The following is a 15018-nucleotide window of genomic DNA, read 5'->3' as shown; positions in this document are numbered from 1 at the left end:
GGTCACGATCAATTGTCTTTGAAAACAAATTAACTGGTAACCTTTGTACTAATAGTGCCTTGTCTTACCTGTCTCTATAGTTCAATAATCATATGTAAGCACCTTTCAGATTGCCTGCACTCACGTCCAGTAGTGCTGACATTCAAACAATTTCTCTTAATATTGGGCGAGGAGGGGAATAGCCTAATCTTCCTGAATCCAGTCTCTCTCCAAAGCGAAATGTTTTCTGTCAGTTTGAATCCCTCTCCGGCTGTCTGTCTGTCTCTACTCAGATTCTCTTTGAGTTCGCTAAGTTCAAAACGGCAGGAGGGGACTGTTTACCCACTACAATTGCCGGTTATATTGAGGGGAATTATTCCATGTAGACATTAGAGGTTGATTTAGATAGGATTTTCCAATACCGATTATTGGAGGACCAAAAAAGCAGGTATTTTAAATTGATTTATTTATTTGTAATAATGACAATTACAACAATACTGAATGAACACTTATTTTAACTTATAATAATAATAATAATAATATAATACATCATGATTGACCATCATCTTGAACATCTTCCATGTTCTAATAATTGCGCCAACAGTTGTTGCCTTCTCACCAAGCTGTTTGTCTATTGTCTTGTAGCCCATCCCAGCCTTGTGCAGGTCTACAATTTAACCCTGATGTCCTTACACAGCTCTCTGGTCTTGGCCATTGTGGAGAGGTTGGAGTCTGTTTGATTGAGTGTGTGGACAGGTGTCTTTTATATAGGTAACGAGTAGAGAACAGGAGGGCTTCTTAAAGAAAAACGAACAGGTCTGTGAGAGCTGAAATTCTTACTGGTTGGTAGGTGATCAAATACTTATGTCATGCAATAAAATGCAAATTAATTACTTAAATCATACAATGTGATTTTCTGGATTTTTGTTTTAGATTCCGTCTCACAGTTGAAGTGTACCTATGATAAAAATGACAGTCCTCTACATGCTTTGTAGGTAGGAAAAACCTGCAAAATCGGCAGTGTATCAAATACTTGTTCTCCCCACTATACCTTTGACTATTGGATGTTCTTATAGGCACTTTAGTATTTCCAGTGAAACAGTATAGCTTCTGTCTCTCTCCTCGCCCCTACCTGGGCTTGAACAAGGAACACATCGACAACAGCCATCCTCGAAGCATCGTTACCCATCGCTCCACAAAGCCGCGGCCTTGCAGAGCAAGGTGAACAACTACTTCAAGGTCTCAGAGCGAGTGACGTCACTGATTTGATACGCAATTAGCTCGCACCCCGCTAACTAGCTAGCCATTTCACATTGGTTACACCAGCCTAATCTCGGGAGTTGATAGGCTTGAACTCATAAACAGCTCAATGCTTGAAGCAGAGCGAAGAGCTGCTGGCAAATGCATTAAAGTGTTGTTTGAATGAATGCTTACGAGCCTGCTGCTGCCTACCACCACTCAGTCAGACTGCTCTATCAAATATCATATCATCGACTTAATTATAACATAATAACACAAAGAAATATGAGCCTTAGGTCATTAATATGGTCGAATCCGGAAACTATCATTTTGAAAACAAAACGTTTATTCTTTCAGTGAAATACGGAACCGTTCCATATTTTATCTAACGGGTAGCTTCCATAAGTCTAAATATTGCTGTTACATTTCACAACCTTCAATGTTATAATTTTGTACAATTCTGGCAAATGAATTAGTCTTTGTTAGGAATAAATGGTCTTCACACAGTTCGCAACGAGCCAGGCGGCCCAAACTGCTGCATATATGATTGCACGGAACGCAGGAGAAGTGACACAATTTCCCTAGTTAAAAGAAATTCATGTTATCTGACAATATTAACGAAATATGCAGGTTTAAAAATATATACTTGTCTACTGTTTTTAAAGAAAGGCATTGACGTTTATGGTTAGGTACACACATATTGGTGCAACGACAGTGCTTTTTTTCGCGAATGCGCTTGTTAAATCATCATCCGTTTGGTGAAGTAGGCTGTGATTCGATGAGAAATTAACACCGCATCGATTATATGCAATGCAGGACATGCTAGATTAGCTAGTAATATCATCAACCATGTGTAGTTAACATGTTAAGATTGATAGTTTTTTATAAGAGGTTTCATGCTAGCCAGCAACTTACCTTGGCTTCTCGTTGCACACGCGTAACAGGTAGTCAGCCTGCCATGCAGGCTCCTCATGGAGTGCAATGTAAAGCAGGTGGTTTAATATTTAAGTTTTTTTTTTTTTACCATAATCACACTTTCGTTGGTTGGAAGTGTAGGCTACCTTCTATCACGTGTTATGTCCAAAAGGCTAACCAGAGAAAATACACTTTCAGCAATAGTGTGTGATTTATCAGAGGCTGTATTCTCTCCCCTGTGCTAGTGTTCAGTGAGTCCAGCCAGTCCGGGAGGTTACCAAGGTCTCCAATGTTTTCCTGAACTTTTCAACTCTTCAGATATGAGTGTCCAATGACAACACGCTGTTTCAGATCAAAAGCTGACCAAGAAGAACAGGTAATACCAAAATATCTAGGGTATCATATTAGTTGTAGCTATGAGGTCAGCAGCTCCACAGAGCTGAAGAGGCCATTCTGTTCTGTAATAAGTGAAGCCACGGCCAGTTGGTGCTCCTGACAGTTCTGTCATAACTGGAGAGAGGGCCGAGGACCAGAGGGCTGGAACCCTCTAACCCTGATCTTCTCAGGGCAATGTTGTTGGTCTGATAGGTGGGCCTTAGCTGGGTGGGGAAACAATACTAATGATTTTGAGGGAGTTGTGAAGGGATTAGGGCTGTGATGAGCTGTGGGACATTCAGTGACAACCCCACCAGCTGCTGGTCTTGCCCAGGACAACAAGGAGACGGGCAGACCACTGCCTGAGGAACGGGTGGGTGATGGTGGGAAGGACTCTCTCGCTATCCCGGCCTGTGTACACCTGTTTCAGTCCCTAGTTGCATTCTTGAAAAAAACAAAATGTATTGAATATTTAAATCATACAATATACTTGCAGTGAAGCCGTTCAACAACTACATCACATTAGTCAACTAATGGACTCCCATCCAGAGCGACACACAGAAGCAAACAGCGTCAACGCCCTGCTCAAGGGCACGTCGACAGATCTCCCACAAGGTCAAAAATGGGGACCCGATCCAGCGATCCATCAGCCACCAGCCCAAGCTCCCAACCGCAAGGCCACCAGCCCTCCAAGATCCCTCCCACAGTTCCCCAAGAGCTGCCCCTCAACCATCAGACCCCTCCCACAATAAAATAATCCATTCCCCCCCAATAACCAAGAAAGTGAACAAAAGGAAAACAGAAAACAACAATGCAAACAACAAAAGTCATAACAGCAAGGCGAACTGAATGTTTGAGTGCATGTATAGCACTATTTGTTTGTGTGTGTGTGTGTGTATATGGATGTGTACAAACACCTGCACGGCATCATCCACAGGCAAACCCGAGTTGCATTCTTCATAGTTTGGCATATTCCAGATAGTTAATTGATGATTCACTTTGGACTGTAGTGTTAAGTGGTGAATTGTGTTTTAATACAGGACTGGACAGATGCCCAGTTTTGATGTTGTTGGTTCTGTTTTTTGTCCTCCGTTTTATTTACTTAACAAATAAGGAATACTCAATGTGCACTTTATAATCAAAATACAGCTGTAGATAGAAGTCAAAGATCAAACATCACACATATAACTGATGTCTCTCCTGAGTTCTGCAAAATAGGAAAAGTCCTAAGTTATTTTATTAAGCCTGAAGTCCAGCTCTAGTGATGTAACTGCACATGTCATTACCTTCTACTCATCAGACCAAGCCCATGCATGCACAGCTATTTATAACTTGCAAGAGATACAATAGTTCCAGTGTTTTCTAAGGGCTCAGCAGTAAATGTCCACACCCCAAGTTGATTTACAGAGGTATGTCTGACTAGTCTCTTATCTCTTTTAGCCTAGAGGTGCCTTCTCACAGACACCCTGCAATAATTCACACATCTCTCAGACCGTTTCTTTATAAGAGGCTGAGACTAGAAAAGACTAGAAAAGACTGGAACAATTAAACCTTATAATGAATATATACTATAAATGTATAGGGTCCTAGACTACAGATTAATTTATATATATATAATATAGATGAACGATATATAATTAATATTGCACCAAATGTTTGTATTATAATTGATAATGCTTATGTTGTATTAATAGAAGGGGAAGGGCTATAAAACCCCTCCACATTTATAGGGTCCTAGACTACAGATGAACTTATATATATATATGTTCATCTGTAGTCTAGGACCCTATAAATGTGGAGGGGTTTTATAGCCCATCCCCTTCTATTAATACAACATAAGCATTATCAATTATAATACATCAAACATTTGGTGCAGCCCCTATCATGACCCCAATTTGACCCCGTCAATGTACAGAAGCCAACTAAAGCATTATCCTATGAGATTGAGGAGTGTGTGAATACTAGGTGGAATTGGTTCTCTAGGCTAAAACGCTCTCAACAAATTTCCATAGATATTGCCAAATGTGCCTTCTGGCATGTGGTAGTGTGTTTGCATGATGTTTGTGTATATGATGAGTAATGGGTAGGTTCTTCCTCACGCCTCTTATCTTGCTTCCACAGAATTGCCATGTGAAATAAGTGTAATTCGAAGTGTTCAATAAATGCATTCAAGAAATCTCATGCAAATTATTCAATTTGGGATTTTTCTTAATTGAAGGATTGGATACCATTTAGCATGAGGACTGTTGATGTGTAGAATTAGTATTTCTGTGGATTGACTCGGCTAATGTAGTTTGAAGTTAAACAGTGTTGGTTCTGGTCAGTTCCTGGATGGGAGACCAGATGCTGCTTGAAGTGGTGTTGGAGGGCCAGTCGGAGGCACTCTTTCCTCTGGTCTAAACAATATCTCAATGCCCCAGGGCAGTGATTGGGGACACTGCCCTGTGTAGGGTGCCGTCTTTCAGATGGGACGTTAAACGGGTGTCCTGACTCTCTGAGGTCATTAAAGATCCCATGGCACTTATCGTAAGAGTAGGGGTGTTAACCCCGGTGTCCTGGCTAAATTCCCAATCTGGCCCTCAAACCATCACTGTCACCTAATAATCCCCAGTTTACAATTGGCTCATTCATCCCCCTCCTCTCCCCTGTAACTATTCCCCAGGTCGTTGCTGCAAATGAGAACGTGTTCTCAGTCAACTAAAATTTTTTTTTAAAGAATTGTCGTGCCTTACTGTAACATCATTAATTCTGCAGACACAATCCTGTAGCCAGTCCAACAAATTGCCTTCATTCCTTTAATATTGTACAAGATTACATTATATACTGTAGCACAATAAATTACACAAGAACAGAACATTTACATAATTAATTTCGGCAATTGCAGCAGTCAATTGTGTAGCAACTAATGAAACATTGTTCTTAACCTCTGTAAGACGATGTTCCAAACACTCATCTAGAATGTCTCTACATCTCCTTTCTGAGTTCAAATTCTTGCTCTGCTCTAGATGTCCACATGGATTCCCTTTCAGTGGATTCCCTTTCAGTGGACTTCACGTGCCTGCCTGCTTGATTTGATAGACCTGGCCCTCAAGGGTTGGTGTGGAATTAGCTCATTCCTCTACTGAGCTGCAGTCAGGAGCTACTGTAGATGGGACAGCATTAGGGCAGGGGAATTCTGGAGCCTAATAATATTATCCTCATCATGGTGTTAGTGAATCATTCATTTATTTTGTGCTCCATCTGTCTGTCCTCCTATTACCTTGCTGGCGCACTTGGATCCGACGTTCACCTTTTCTGTTTTAAACAGGGAGTTAAACCTGACAATGAGTTTACAGTATATGTGGACGTTCTAGTCTAGCATCATTACATTCATTATAATTTGCCTGCCTGTGATTTTATTTAATTTTTATGACCGTCTCGTGGGAGCGCTCTCTAGCTTGCTGACCTGCAGTGAAGGTGGACTGTTCCGTGCTCCATGCAAGGTGTGTGTGTGTGTGTGTGTGTGATATCTTCTGTGCAGCCGAATGCTGGTTGGTCTATCTATAGTCCTAATGACACTATAAAAGCCTGGACTCCTAGTAGGCATGGGTAGAGGCAGATGCTATAATGACTTTGGTACTGGGAGGTAACGAGAGGAATTGGCCCCATAAGAGAAAAGCCAATACAATCATAAAACACTACACTGCTGGCTGTTTAGATGGAGCCACTGGAGAATAGTGGAGAATACTCTGCTAGCCTTGGAGCTAGCAAGTAGGAAGGAAATTGGATTACGAGCAAGCACCTTTTGTGGAGTAGTCCCATTTAGGCACAGCAAGATGGCCTTAAACATATGCAAATATATTGCGTCAACTAAACTCGTTATACCTAAACTGGTCAGTAGAAAGCTACTGTGATGTAACGAGTAGAGCTCTTTTCTAAACATCTTGAAATTAATTTAAAGATGCGCTATGCATACATCACTCTGCATTTCCTGGTTGCTAAAATTCTAATAGTTAATTTGACTAAACATGCAAGTGTAGTGTAGAGAATCATTGTACCATCTAAACCTCTGTGAAATACCTTTTCAAAAACCAAAAATATTGTATTTTCAGATGTTTGAAGCTGGTGTTCAAAACCTAAAGTAAAAGATGCAAAAATGAAACTTAAGAACAGGAAGCATAGAAATGGCACATACAGAACATATCTACTGCTTTCAATGAGAATGACACAACACACATTTCTATGTGAATATGGTCAGGTTGCCCCAGCGAAGTTACATATTGCAGCTTTAAACAATTTAGAATATGGCGTTTGTTCAGGGTGTACATGCAAATATGTTATTTAAGTGATGACATGTCTGCAATCTACTCCTCATATTTGGTCCTGAGAGACAGTGGAGGATCCTCTCAGATTTTTAGCAGTAATACGAGGGTTTACGGTTCCACAGAAGAGAATTATCCCCTGATCCTTTTCATCCCTCTATTTTAAGCCTCTGTTGGTCAATGAGGCTTAGGCTATGATGTATTCCATCCGTATTCAGGTGCCTGCCTGCCTGCCTGCCTAGTGCCCTTCAGACAAGCAGTACTGCAATTTTCATGACATTTCAAAAAATATATATACATTTTTCCCGGTAGAGAAAAGTAATTTCCTCACCCCGCTCCCACTAGCAGAGTACAAGGCCGAATTAGTCTGCTCTGTTGGGCTTGAAAACCTCCCATTCAATACAATCTAAAACCTGTTATTTCCTCTCAGACCCATTAAATACTGTACTTTTACAAAAAATATATATTATATATAATATATAATATTCCTGACCTCTCTTGACTGGTAGATAAAATTGACCATTTAACCTCACTTGGACACGTTTTGTGATAAATATAACAAAAAGGTTGCATCCCTCATTTTTGAATGGAAGTTCAACATACTGTATGATTCAACAGACTACTAGATCTATTACGCTCAGTACATTTTGAGTTTGTTCCTTGTTTCGACTGTAGTCAGAAAGCAGTTTTTAATGCAATGGTGTCGGCTCTGGCATGAAGGCATATGTTCCTCCCTAAATAAAGCAAGCCTTGCAGAATGCAAATGTGATATCAGGCAGGCAGGCCGTATCATGCCAGACATCTCTGATTTGATCAGCTCCTAAACGGCAGCAGAGAAGAACAGTGAGACAGGATTAATGTTCAGTCATAAGGTACACGTTGCACATACTAAACAATGATGCTGGCTTGGCTGAATATTAATTGAAGGAATAAATGTGACAGCCAGCCTAATAATGTTCCAAACACGTTTGATATTATATGTTCATTTGAAGCTTGAATTGCACATTATTTACATACACATTTATTGCACATTGTATGCAATCTTTGCCACTCACAACTGGCCTGGCAACTTGATTAGCTCCCAAACAACCAGGTTAAAATGGTCCCCAATGTTTTGTCTCCTTTGTTGTCCAAACACTACCTACTAATTGACCATCCAGTTCCTCTCCCAGGGGTGTCACCTCTGTAATCCATTTTGCCATTAGCACGTGAACAATGTCCCCTTGCATGACCTCAAGGTGTCCCTCTCCCAGGTGTTTCTGGGTAGTCATTAAAAGCCAGGGGGACAGGGCAAGAGCAGTTGGATCAGTCAGCAGGGCCCAGTCAGACCCTAGCCTGCACCACAGGGACCACCTCCCTACCACAGGGTTAACCCTCTGGTTACCTTGATGTCTGGCTTTCTCACGTTGCAATCAATACGAGATTTGGAAGTGTAGCCATGTGAAACTAACCCTATAGTAACCGTTCTGGAGTCCGTATTACTATGATTTCTGAATGAGAGTGATTTTCTTAGTACAGTCATAGAAGGAAGTAGTAAATATAGAGAAAAGCCTAATCTTCATGACTAATGCTCAAATTTACACGTCAAATAGTAACAAGGTTCTGGTCAATAATAATTATAATCATTTAACATATGTTGTTTTCATGGTTTTTATAATTACTTATCCGGAAGAGATCGGTGGCTAAAAAGAATCGCCACCTACAAATCCCACATGCTTCCTTCCCTCAAACTACTATATTCTCAATCCCTGCCCCAAATCACCAAATCTGCCCCATCCTGTTACATAATAATCCTCATACCATCCCAAACATGTGCTTTAGTGTCCCCCTAGTTAAACTGCTGTTTGGCCTGGGCTGAACTTAACACATGTAGGCTCTCCTCTCAAGTGCCCAGGGAGATGGGCAGAAGGTATACATGGCTGGTATCTGTCACCACCCAGCCATTAGACCTGGCCCTGTCTTACATCCTGTGCTACTGCCAGCCGATGCCCTCCATGGAACAGTCATCCAAGGTGAATGTCCAGACAGCTTTGTTTGTGCTCTCATATCACCTTGATATCCCCTATCACAGCAAGGCTAAGTACAGGGTCAACTGGGTCTTATTCTGGATGGTGCAATGTAAGAACATTATTACAGATAGAAATGTTATGTATAGAGCTGGAACAAGTGTTGTATTTTGTATTTGTATAATTTTTTTTGCAAATCAAACAGTCATGTCAGTTATATTTCTACATCTTTATCTGAGCGTTCTCCAGTCCTCCAGACTCTGAGTAAGCCTGATTGTGCTAATTTGTGGGCTGGTGTACAAATACAGTTTGAAGAGCCGCCAGTCTTGCTGTCTGTTTGAAAAGCTCACATTTTTGCATTGTCTTCCAAGGTGTGTGCGTGTGCATGTCCGCATGCTAACATTATATCTTGTTTCTCTCTTTTATTAGAGCTCTTATTACAGCTTGCGGTGGCATTTGAAGGCTGACCAATAGTTGGTTTATGGCCTTATTGGCTATTTAAGTTAATGTGAGTAATTACTTGATAGGGATGACAGTGGATTGGGGGGATGTGAGTTTGAGCCCCGCTGCTTTTTTACTGAGACCATGTTGCCCTATGACCATTCAGATCACATTTTATTTGTCACATACACTGCATACTGCCTCTGCCTTCGCTGATACCAGACATGTGGTTCTCTCTTTTCAATCAGTTGCAAAGCGGCATGAATGTTGTCTGGTCTTTGGTCATGCAGGCTTTGTGAATGTGTACACAAAGTGGGAGTGTGAAATGATTTATGAACAGAATTGACAGTACATTCACTATAGAACATGAGCATTCTTGTATTGACTTGTTCTCCAGACCATTCCTCATTTGTTTGGGGTTTACCACGTTAATCAGATGCAGCTAGCGAATGGTGTTTTAAATGTTTGACATGACTCCAGGTTTGAGCCATCAGTCTGTGTGCCGGCCCTGTCTGCACCGTCATCAGTCTCTCTACATCCAGATTATAGTCTTTGGCTTTCTCACGTTGGCTGGATTAGGGCAGATTGCCCAATGATGACTCTGCCGGATTTTATTTTTTAATTTTTTAATTTTACCTTTATTTTACCAGGCAAGTCAGTTAAGAACAAATTCTTATTTTCAATGACGGCCTAGGAACAGTGGTTTAACTGCCTGTTTAGGGGCAGAACGACAGATTAGTACCATGTCAACCTTCCGGTTCCTAGTCCAACTCTCTAACCACTAGGCTACCCTGCCGCCCCAATATCTAGGAGACTGTTGTTGCTTGCATTTCTGTTGTCAGTGTTGATTGTTATGTTGATGTATGGGGGTAATGTTAAGTGGTGTGCCAGTCTGGGGTGGAGAAAGTACTTTCTCATCAGCCCTTTGCTCACTTGCAATCAAAGAAAGAAATAAAGTGAATTTACCAATAGTATTCCAATGTTTCCTCACCTGTTTCAACACAACACTGGCCAAAGTGCTTTATCTGATGATATTTGACTAATGGTACTCTGGTAAAGGTAATAATACTTCCTTTGTGTTTTGATTCCCAGTGGGAGTTCCTGTGGTCTCTCATCCTCTTCTTCACCTTCTCTCTGCTCCTGGTCTGGTTCTACTTCTGGTGGGAGGCACACAACGACTACAATGAGTTCAACTGGTGAGTCCTGCTGTACCGTGTGTATGCTAGTTATACAACTCATAGATTAATGTCTCTCAGTATATCGGCGTCATCAGTCAGTGGTCTGTTCACTAAATGCTCCTATGACCGTCCACTACATTGATTCTCTGGCAATTACTTAGATTAATGTTTTACTTTTAAAATATGCCATTTTGTCTCCATATGTTTTTGCCTGAACTGAAAATGCTAACTCTAGAGTGTTGTTTTTTTTGGTTGGCCAAAATCATTTTGAGATAATCCTCTTCCCTAATAGGGGTGCGGATGTATAGGCCTTAGGGCATCTATCACCGCAGATTATAGTTAGCATGATTACATAAAGCAGGAATACCCTTTGACCCCAAATCACCTCTCAGATTCTTCCATTCATGTCTTCCCCACAGTTACCATAAAACCAATTATACTTGGAGACAATTCAGGTGTTGGTTTTGCCATGAGACAAGAGACATTGCGAATTCAATTGAAGAATATACTACCACTGAAATTATGAATTGGGTTTATTTAGTTGAGCTTTTGACCAAGCTCTTGATCAAGTCCTCAAAGCCTTCTACATTGAATGTGCACGCTATGCCCCAGAATCCACTATGATATGAGAAACTCCTACATGGCAGTATGTGCCTCTAAGCTTAAGTCCAGCCATATCCGTATGTACTGTAGTTTCATAGTGTTCAGTGGCATTTAATTCACGCTGGGTTGTCAGACCAGACAGACACACGGTCAGGTCAGCTTGTGTCTGACAATCATTCTGTCACCCAGAAAACAGAGACTAAAGGCTAAGTTCTCGGACACACCAACGGCGTTTGCTGGCCGAGAGCACTTTGCACCCCTGAGCGTAATTTTCAAACCGAGTGCGTACCGATTTTACATGTACAATTGCGTGAAAAATGTTGTCAGTCAGGCGTTTGGTGAAATGTGTGCGTGCCTTGAGAGAGAGAGAGCAAAGCTTTGTTTCTTCTTGTAACAGTGCAATTTGCTTTGTCCCCCCAAGGTCATTCCCCTCACTCTCTCTGTTCGCCACCGCCTTTCTCTTCCTCTCATTAGTGCACAATGTCACCTCTACTTCCCCCATCGTCCTTTGCTCCGAATTTCTCTCCCTGCCCCCTCATTCCACTTTCTCCTTTCATTCTCTTCTCTCTTCTCCTCCCTCCTATTAATTGTATCATCATTCTCTCTACACACTCTCTAAAGGCGTCAGCATGCTTCAGTTCGGCTGGTGCCTAGCTGAACTCGGCTAAATCAAATTAAATCTTATTGGTCTCATGCGCCGAATACAGCCGTTGTAGAACTTACTGTGCTGTGCTTACTTACAAGCCCTTAACCAACAATGCAGTTTTAAGAAAAACAAGAGTGAAGAAAATATTTACCCAATAAACTGAAGTAAAAAAAAATGAGAGAAACAATAAATAACAATAACGAGGCTATATACAAGGGGTACCGGTGCGGGGGTACAGGTTAGTTGACATAATACGTACATGTAAGTAGGGGTAAAGTGACTATGCATAGATAAACGGTGAGTAGCTGCAGCGTAAAAAAAGGGGGGTAAATGCAAATAGTCTGGGTAGCCATTTGATTAGCTCCTCAGCAGTCTTATGGCTTCGAGGGTAGAAGCTGTTAAGAAGCCTTTTGGACCTGGGCTCTCTGGTACCGCTTGCCGTGCGGTAGCACTGGGAATCAGAACAGTCTATGACTAGGATGGCTTGAGTCTTTGGCAATTTTTAGGGCCTTTCTCTGACACTGCCTGGTATAGAGGTCCTCTGGCAGGAAGCTTGGCCCCAGTGATGTACTTCCTCTCTTGTGTGTGGAGACACAGCCTTAAGGAGACAGTCTTTTTAGAACAAGGCATCAATAATTTGCCACGTTAACTTCCGACTTCAGTTAAAATACACTTATGTTGGAGTCATTAAAACGTTTTTCAACCACTTCACAAATTTCCTATTAACAAACTATAGTTTTGGCAAGTTGGTTAGACACAAGTCATTTTTCCAACAGTTGTTTACAGACAGATTATTTAACTTGTAATTCACTATCACAATTCCAGTGGGTCAGAAGTTTACATACACTATGTTAACTGTGCCTTTGAACAGCTTGGAAAATTCCAGCCGCCATACCGCTCAGGAAGGAGACGCGTTCTGTCTCCTAGAGATGAATGTACTTTGGTGTGAAAAGTACAAATCGATCCCCCAGAATAAGAGCAAAGGACCTTGTGAAGACGCTGGAGGAAACGGGTATAAAAGTGTCTATATCCACAGTAAAATGAGTCCTATATCGACATAACCTGAAAGGCCGCTCAGCAAGGAAGCTGGTTGGCCTACTCCTGGTTGGCCAGTGCTGGTTTCTACGATCTTGCGTTCATCATAATAATATATATGCCATTTAGCAGACGCTTTTATCCAAAGCAACTTACAGTCATGTGTGCATACATTCTACGTATGGGTGGTCGCGGGGATCGAACCCACTACCCTGGCGTTACAAGCGCCATGCTCTACCAACTGAGCTACAGAGACAAATCAGCACTAACTGTAGCCTGCCCTGATATCCATGAGACGCTACTATTGTGTAACTGGCTTCTGTTTGACAGGTTTTTATATAACCGCTCTGGGGAGTGGAGCGACGGGACCGTTCCAATCCTGGCCACTACCGCTGCCGGCTTCACTTATATTGCATTTTTAATGGTGAGTTGTCATCTCATCAAACTTTCACTGTGAGATGATATTGATACTGTGTCTAGGCCCTGGGTAACAGCTAGGTAATGTTAGGGGTGTAACCTGGCAGGGCAGAAACGTGTTGCCATGCATGTCTGGACCAAGTCCACATGTGAAAGTTATGATGGCACAGCACAGGCAGCTGTTGACCTGTTTTGAAAACAGTGGTTGTGGAAATTCAAGTGATGTGATTTATTTGTGTGTCTATTCTTTCAGATTTTAGCACTTTGCCACATAGCAGTGGGACAACAGCTGAACTTGCACTGGCTGCACAAGGTAATGCTATTTTTGGTGTGTTTGTTTGTGTATGTACAGTTAAAGTCGGACATTTACATACACTTAGGTTGGAGTCATTAAAACTTGTTTTTCAACCACTCCACAAATTTCTTGATAACCTCTCTAGGGTACGTGGGACGGTAGTGTCACACCTGGCCAACATCCAGTGAAATTGCAGAGCGCGAAATTCAAAAATACTCAATTAAAATATTTAACATTCTTGAAAATGTGTTATACATCAAAATAAAGCTTAACTTCTTGTTAATCCAGCCACCATTTCAGATTTTAAAGGCTTTACGGCGAAAGCAAACCATGCTATTATCTGAGGACAGCACCCCGCATACAAACACATAAATTATATTTCAACCAGACATGTGCAACACGAAAGTCAGAAATAGCGATATAAAAAATGCCTTACCTTTGATCTTCTTCTGTTGGCACTCCAAAAGGTCCCAGTTACATCACAAATGGTCCTTTTTGTTCGATAATGTCCTTCTTTATATCCATAAAAACTCAGTTTAGCTGGCGCGCTTCAGTCAATAATCCACTCAGTTTCCCTCCATAAAAATGCATACAAAATGAATCCCAAAAGTTAATAATAAACTTTTCCAAACAAGTCAAACAACGATTATAATCAAACCTTAGGTATCCTAATACTCAAATTATGAAATAGTATGTTCATTACCGGAGCTAAATAAGAAAATGTGCTTTCCTCCATGCGCTTGGAAACACTACAGCCAAAATAGAAGCCGCCTAGAAAAACTACAAACTCTGAAACTCTTTCGAAAGACTGTTGACATATAGTGGAAGCCCTAGAAACTGCACCTGGGAGGACGTGGCCTTAATATTAAAATACTAGCCATTGAAAATAGTGGTAAGCTGAAATTGTTTTTTGGGGGGATGGTTTGTCCTCAGGGTTTCGCCTGCCATATCAGTTCTGTTATACTCAGACATAATCTTAACCGTTTTAGAACCTTTAGTGTTTTCTGTCCGAATCTACCAATTATATGCACGTCCTAGCTTCTGGGCCTGAGTAACAGGCAGTTTACTTTGTGCACGCTTTTCATCCGGACGTGAATATAGTGCCCCCTACCCTAGTGAGGTTAACAAACTATAGTTTTGGCAAGTCTGTTGTGTCATGCACAAAGTAGATGTCCTAAGTAATTTTTCCAACAATTGTTTACAGACAGATTATTTCACTTATAATTCACTGTATCACAATTCCAGTGGGTCAGAAGTTTACATACACAATGATGACTTCCTTTTAACCAGCTTGGAAAATTCTAGACAATTGTCATGGCTTTAGAAGCTTCTGATAGGCTTATTGACATATTTTGAGTCAGTTGGAGGTGTACCTGTGGATCTATTTCAAGGCCTACATTCAAACTCGGTGCCTCTTTGCTTGACATCATGGGGAAATCAAAAGAAATCAGCCAAGAACTCAAAGGTTCATCCTTGGGAGCAATTTCTGAACGCCTTAAGGTTCTACGTTCATCTGTACAAACAGTAGTACGCAAGTATAAACACCATGGGACCACGCAGACATCATACCGCTCAGGAAGGAGACACG

The 15018-nt window shown here is 41.3% G+C and overlaps 1 protein-coding gene across 6 annotated transcripts in view; it reads left to right on the top strand.

The window, feature by feature from the left end:
- LOC118394578 (glycerophosphodiester phosphodiesterase domain-containing protein 5-like) overlaps positions 1 to 15018 on the top strand; it is a 122922-nt gene that overhangs the window by 62902 nt on the left and 45002 nt on the right. For all 6 annotated transcript variants that reach the window (XR_008136380.1, XR_008136379.1, XR_008136378.1 and 3 more), the window contains exons 3-5: positions 10349 to 10452; positions 13049 to 13142; positions 13389 to 13448. Coding sequence is in view for 3 of the 6 variants with exons in the window: in XM_052518293.1 (XP_052374253.1) it covers positions 10349 to 10452; positions 13049 to 13142; positions 13389 to 13448 (258 nt within the window). In the remaining 3 variants the exon portion in view is untranslated. The remainder of the gene's footprint in view (positions 1 to 10348; positions 10453 to 13048; positions 13143 to 13388; positions 13449 to 15018) is intronic.

This window comes from Oncorhynchus keta, chromosome 1 (assembly GCF_023373465.1).
Source record: "Oncorhynchus keta strain PuntledgeMale-10-30-2019 chromosome 1, Oket_V2, whole genome shotgun sequence".
Lineage (NCBI taxonomy): Eukaryota > Metazoa > Chordata > Actinopteri > Salmoniformes > Salmonidae > Oncorhynchus > Oncorhynchus keta.
This window is presented reverse-complemented; position numbering and strand designations above follow the sequence as displayed.